At 38.1% G+C, this 7,145-nt stretch overlaps 1 protein-coding gene across 1 annotated transcript in view; it reads left to right on the plus strand.

Annotated features, from left to right (window-relative positions):
• Positions 1–5,684, plus strand: part of meak7 (MTOR associated protein, eak-7 homolog) — a 19,126-nt gene extending 13,442 nt beyond the window's left edge. The window contains exons 6-8 of the mRNA XM_008304313.1: positions 1,115–1,233; positions 2,443–2,622; positions 3,627–5,684. Of these exons, the coding sequence (XP_008302535.1) occupies positions 1,115–1,233; positions 2,443–2,622; positions 3,627–3,758 (431 nt within the window). The 3' untranslated portion in view covers positions 3,759–5,684. The remainder of the gene's footprint in view (positions 1–1,114; positions 1,234–2,442; positions 2,623–3,626) is intronic.
• Positions 5,685–7,145: the final 1,461 nt, after the last annotated feature.

A 7,145-nucleotide genomic window follows, 5' to 3' on the forward strand; every position in this document is an offset into this window, starting at 1 on the left:
TAATATCACATTGTAAAAGGAGTAAAAATACTAATTCTGCACTGCTAACCCAGTAAAAGTACAAACACTGCTCTTTAAAACCAGTAGAAGTATTAATATTGCACAGTTAAACAAGTAAAAGTACCAATTATCACAGTGTAAGACGAGTAGAAGTACTAAGACAACACTGTAAAAGCAGAAAGAATACTAATATGACACTGTAAGCCCAGTAAAAGTACTAATATTGCACTTTAAAAGCCGTAAAAATACTAGCACTTCATAATAAATGCAGTTAAAGTACTAGTCTCATACTGTAAAAGCAGTAAAAGTGCTAATACTACACTGTAAACCAAGTAAAAACATTAATAGCACACTGTAATGCAGTGTAAGTACTAATACAGCACTGTTAAAGTACTAGTACCTCACTGTATAACCAGTATAAGTACTAATTCCACACTATAAACGCAGTAAAAGTACTAATATCATACTGTAAAATCAGTATATAAACATTCAAGGTTCCTTTATTAATACCTGTGGGTAGATTTGTTTAGCAGACAACAAACGATAGCGTTTTTGCATTTCATAACAAAACACACAGTGAACCTGACGGGCAGGTAGTTGATTGAGTGACGAGAGACAAAAGGCTCAGTGTTCCTCAGTATTCATCAATATAACAACAAGGAAGTAAAAAGATGAGATAAAATAAATAAGATCAAGATAAATAAACATAAAACACAATAAAACACCTTCAGGAAATAAAGCAGTCTCTGGATAAAAACCAGGATAGGAACATAAAATGTATTTTAATTTAAATTACGTATTATAAATCACCAGCAGGTTGAATCAGCTCCTCTATGAGACATAAACAACAAATGTACGTTATAATGTTTTTCTACAAACGCTGCAGTTCTTGTACGTGTCGCCTCATTTTTAATAAACCACGACCCCCCAACTCTGAACAGGGTTAAAGTTTTACAAAAATAAACCAACCTGATTTGCACAAATAACAGCAACAACCAGCAGAGACTCATAATAAAACGACACGATGAGGAAGTAACGCCGCTGGTTTGAACGCTGCCGACAGACGCCTGACTTTTCTCTCAGATCTCCGTCATTTGTATATTTTTGTGTGCAGGTGACTCCAGATGCTTCCTGTTCACTGTGTTCCCCAAGCTGAGGGTTTACACAGCGACCGGATACAACCAGCACTTCATGTACCTCAACCAGAACCAGCAGACCATGCCCAACGGCCTGGTGAGACGCTCAGCACCGTAGCTCTCACACGGAGCCGATTGGCTTGATTTAGCCGGCAAACCCAGGCTAGACGTTGTTCTACAGATACGTCTTGATGGGTTTGAGTCAATCACAGTGGTTTCTGATGCAGAGAACAGGAAGTTTAATTAGAAACGACATAAAATCAGCTCCAAACTGTGTCAAAAATGATAAAAATAAGCTTTATCTTTTTAAAGTTTTTATCTAAAATGTGTGTTTTGGGTCGCGAGCAACCTGAGCTATGTGCTAAATGAAGTTTTTTTGTTTTTAATGACAGTAAGCTGGTTTAAATTTTTATATTTACTATTGTATATTTGTGCTTTTGGGACTTTAGTATATTTTTCTGATTCTTTTCTTGATTTAATCTATATTTCTGCTTAATTATTAATTTAATTTTTTATTTGTATTTGTGGTCACGTGACTCTTTTTTTTTTTTTTTAATTATTGTTTTCAACCACAATTCAAAAGCAACGTCTTTTTTCACTAAATTATAATTTAGCAAATTTTTATTTATTATTACTTTTTCCAGTTTGTAGTTATTTGAGCAACTATTGTGAATTTTGCATTTTCTTTAATGGAAAGGTATCAATACGTTTGAGGACGACTGTACTGAGGGCAGGGTTGTAGTTTACAGTCCGACCTGATGGGGGCAGTGTTGTCCAACTGTTTCGATGCCTAAAGTCAGACTCAGTGATACAGAAGTTTGTCCGTTTGGCTCATGAGCACAGTGACGTGATGCTGCAGCACCTGGGCGGCAGGTTCAGCGCAGAACAGCATTTTTATTTATCTTTTGTCGTCAAAGGTTTTAACGACAACAGATGAACATTTTCCTCATTCGTGGTCAGATTCATAAATGTTAACGGGTCGAATAATTGGTGACAAAACCCAAAAAGGTGAAAACGTCTTCGCTGATTTCTGATAACGAGTTGGCAAAACAGCTCGGACAAATAAAACTCTGCTGGAAAAACCTGCGTAAAAGGAAAAAGGAGGCTCGACTTTCAAAAGCTAAACATGATTCAGTTTGTTCAGAATCAGGAAAGAACTTCTTTGGAGTCAGAATTCTCATTTTCTTTTAATTTAACAAACACTATAAGGATGATTTCTAGAAAAAATGCTGTAAAACTACAGAGGAAGCACATTAAATATCAAACACTCTGAGATGATGTGTTTGTGGTCTCCGGTCTTCTCCAGGGTATGGGCGGGCAGCACGGCTACTTCGGACTCTGGCTGGACAGCGACTTTGGCCGCGGTCACAGTCGAGCTCGACCCAAATGCACCACCTACGGCAGCCCTCAGCTGTCCGGAGACGAGGACTTCACCGTGGACTCGATGGAAGCCTGGGCCGTGGGGAAACCTCCAGAACCAGAGGAGGTAACGTAGCTCCACATCTGGACAGACGTTCCACCATGATGGATGTATCTCCAACAACTTCTGTTCGCTGTTTCTGAGCCGTGCTGCATTTATTTATTGATCCAGCAGGTTTTGATTTTCTCTCTCTGCTCCGTGGAAACACTTCTCAGATGGAGCAGAATTTATTTTTCTTGCAGCATCTGGTGCAAACTGTTTTACTGCTGATGAACTTTTAAATGAGACGAGTAGAATAAAGTGATTTTGATTAAATATCACAGTTTTTAAGGAAAGATTTAGTAAAAAGTTCCTGACTGAATTGCACACGATACATTTTTTAATTTTAAATTTTTTTGGCCTATTTGACACTTTTATTTATTTTACATCTATTGTGTTTTATTCTTCTTCTTCTTCTTCTTCTTCTTCTTCTTCTTCTTCTTGTTTCGGTGTGGAACAGATGCAAAGTACGTTTCACTGCACGTTATAGTTCTGTTTGTGACCAATAAAGGCCTTGAATCTTTGAATCCAAGGATTGTCAAGAAAATTGAAAATCTGAACCTTTCAACCTAAAAATAAAACCTCTGAATTCTTGTCACGTGACTTCAGGTAACAGTCGAGTCGGTCGCGGCTTCTCGGATGAAGCCAGGAAGTCAGACTTTTATTTACATTTTTGCAGGACCTGGTGCAGACGGTTTATTTTTGGTGACGTGTAAAACAAAGTGGTTTTTGATTAAATATCACAATTCTAAGGTCCAATTTTCCTCAAGGACCGGTACCTCCCACGTGATTAGTTCAAGGACCACCTGAAAGCTGAAAGTCCGTCTATTCTTGTGTTTTATACTCTGATAAATGTCATAATTTTGGCTTCCCTCTGTGAGATAACACGTGTTTCAAACCCGCCGGTGGGTTTTGAGGTCAGGAGATTAACAACCCCATAAATAGAGAAGCTCATTTGCATCCAGGCTTCTTTTTTTTTACACCGTACAGCTGTTTCCTTTTAAGCCCACGCTTCTTGTGTTTGGTTTCAGGGTGACGACGAGGCGGGGGGCAAGAGGAGCATCCTGGACGTGGATCCCGAAGTCCAGGCCATAATGGAGATGACGGGGAAGACGCTGCACAGCCAGGGCCTCCGGGAGCCGGAGGAGGACCAGGACCAGTGACTGAGAGCTGACACCGACACACACACACGGTTTTATTTCTTTTCCTGCTGTTCCCTCAAACCCTGCTGCTGCTGGTCAGTGAAAGACTTGAAGCCGGTTATTTCCTCCTGAGCGGCCGATCCGTGAAGTCATTTCTCTCTGGGCGTGTTGACACTTCAGCCGCTCGGCAGAAGAAAACTCGCTATTAAAATCGCCGACACAGGAAGGTGAGAGCAGCGGAGCAGGGCGGGTGAGTTCAACCACACATTTACATGCAGCATGTGACTGAACGACACGTCTGTGAGGTTTATGTTTCATCTGAGAAGCTCACAGATGTTGTTCAGGAAGCTGCAGTGGATGATGAATCTACGGTGATAAAGACATCTGGTTTTACAGACTGGCTCGTGTCCTCTGTGTGGAGCTGATAAACCAGCACGAGTGAGACAAATAAAGAAAAATGTGAAATATTGTGAACATATAAGAGATGCTGTAGGTTTTATTCCGTTGCTCCGGCAGGTCTGTGGTGGAATATGTGACGGATTTATCAGGTTTATGTGTTAAAACAGCTGGAAACTCTGAAAAACATCCGGTTTGGTGTTAATAACGTCTCCAGACTTCAGTATTGGTGATTTTTTTTTTCTCTACTTTTGTATTATTATGTTTTGTTTCCTCTCATTCATGTGAGCTTTTATTTATTCATTTTAAGCAAGCTAGGAAGGGAATTTAAACATTTTATATCCGCAACAAATTAGTCAGTGTGACGTGAGCTTAATAATAGATGTTATATATACGATGATGCCATTAGATTAGTAGATTAAAAATCCCGTCTCGCTCACTAAAAATCGTCTTTACACTCGACTCACTCGCTGTATTTACTTTAATCGAGACAGGAAGCTGACATTCAGCGTTTTTCTGATTATCTCTGTTTTTATTTTCTAAAAACTGAATCCAGTTGAAGTAAATGAATCTAAAAATGCACGACACTGTGAGTTCGATCAACTTCCTGCCCACGGCTCCGTCTGATTGGTTACACGCTCCGAGTAGCGACCAATCAGCACTGAGGGATAAATATTTAGTAACAATAAACATCAGCACAGTTTTCTTTTGGCTTATTCTAAACTTTGACGCCAGGAGTTTCAGCTCTACTGCAAATGTGTAGCAAATATCAGTTATTGATCTCCTTGATTGCTAATAATCGGTATTGATATCAGCCGCAACAAAACATATGAAACAAAATATGAAGTTTAAGTTAAACCTGGAACAAATTAACCGTCACATAACCCTCATGTGTGCGTTTCTAATCACACAACGGTAGAAAAAGAATTTAGTGCAGCTTCTACAAAAAGTTTATTTACAATAAGTTGGTAAAATAAAAAACATTTTATTGTTCAGCATAACCTCAACCTGTGGCGACGTGTTGCTGCAACACCTGGAAAAAGAACTCAGTCAGTGTCATAACGGGAGAATATTATAGTTACAACAGGATGTCTTAACATTACTACAAAATAAAAGCTTGTTAAAATGTGAAACGTTTCATATGATCACTTGTTTAAATGAGGAAATGTGTGAAAAATGGCTCGTCTGCACAATTTCATGATGTTTTTTTATGTTTGGGTTGAAATATGTTATTGAACACACGGATGATACTGTTTTTAAAATGCAATTTAACACAATATCCTCCATCATATTCAATTTATTCACTAAAACATGACAGTTTTAGAGTGTAATCGACTGTTAAATAAGTGCACAGTGTGTGTTTTGTGAATTAAATCTGAATAAATTCAACCCTATCGGCTTTATACGACTCAAAACTTGTTGACTTTAAATTTAAAAATAAAAAACTGTGATTGTTGTGGGGTTTGTGTGAGGAAAAGCTTAGTGAGTGATATTCATGTGTGTTTCCCTGTAAAGTCGCCTGTAATAAAGTGAGAGGATCCGTCTACTGAACCTTTAACATGTTTCTCGTTTTACTTGGAGTCTTCATTCGTTCGTGCGGTTGTAAAAAGGCGCCACAAACAGCAGCTCTGTGTTCGTCTGCTCTGCTATCATGCAAACCACCGAGGCAGGCAACGCATGCAAATCTGCCGCCATAATCACACAGCGGCCAGCGTGACGGGAAAGAATATTTAGACTCTGTTTTATTTGTTTATGGAAATTATTTTAGTGTTTTATGCCCAGAAACGTGAACCTCGTCGCATTTTGTTCTGCCGATGACAGTCGGACTTCCTTATGAGCGTCAGAAATACGCAGTAAAGCCAACGCACCGAGGTTCTGCATCACCTTCTGTAATTTATTTCACACTTTGCTTCCTGCTTTTTCACGTATAATCGCGTTCTTCCTCATCCTGATCTGGACACATGCTGCCAGTCGTGCACATGTTTCCAGAGTTACCCTGAAACTCAATTTGCTTTTAGCTGGTGATGCTATTAAGTTCACTTTGTTGTGTATCATTCTTGAAATGGAAACAAATGTAAGTCTTTAAAGGTCAGTTTTGATCAACAGGTCCTAAAATATTTGATATTGTTTGTTTTATGTTCATGACAAATAAACCACATGTACATTTACTCAAGTACTGCACTGGAATTATTATTTTATTCGTACTTATTTTGCAGTTTTTGTGCCTTACTTGCACTCATATAGTAATATAACGTCCACTGGGTTACATTTATCTGTCAGCTATCTAGTTAATATACAAAACAGTATGCAAATGATATGGATTATAGATTAAACCAGCCAGTCTGTAAAGTAGTTATAATGGACAGCTGACAACATTCTGTGTTTTGCCTCAGTGATGTTTAATATTATGACTCCAAATGGGGCCTTTTATTTTTATTTTCAAACCTGTAGCACATTATGCTAACAGAACTTTAGACATATATTTTATAGAAGCAACAATTTATTTGAATAAAGTGTTAAACTGCAGCAGTAGCTACGACTTTAATTTAAAAAGCAGAATAAGCTGTGAAACCATAGTTTAGTGACTCTGTTGGATGATTATTGCTCAGACATAATAAACAGTTACTCCTCAGATATAAATCAGATTCTTGTTAGCACAATCTACATGATATTTAAGCTAGGCTAGTTAGCATGTAGCATTACTATGCTTCTTTTCTCTGTCATAATTAGATGTAATTACCTACTGCTTTGTGTATGTAGTATAAAAAATAATTACTAAGATATCGACACATCAAAATCGATTGTTTATGTGGCAGAATACAGGCTGAAAAAGTAGTTAGCTTTAGCTAAAGCTAACAGTACCTACACTCTAACCAGCTGTAACAAGTTTGCTTCCCCACATAGACACATGTTAATTAAAGCTACATATAGAAGGTGTAAAAGATAGAAAGCTTTAAAACTACAATTTACTGATAATGATTAGCCCCTGACAAGAAAAAAAGCGAGCAGTAC

This window comes from Stegastes partitus, unplaced genomic scaffold (assembly GCF_000690725.1).
Source record: "Stegastes partitus isolate 25-593 unplaced genomic scaffold, Stegastes_partitus-1.0.2 Scaffold2186, whole genome shotgun sequence".
NCBI classification, from domain to species: domain Eukaryota; kingdom Metazoa; phylum Chordata; class Actinopteri; family Pomacentridae; genus Stegastes; species Stegastes partitus.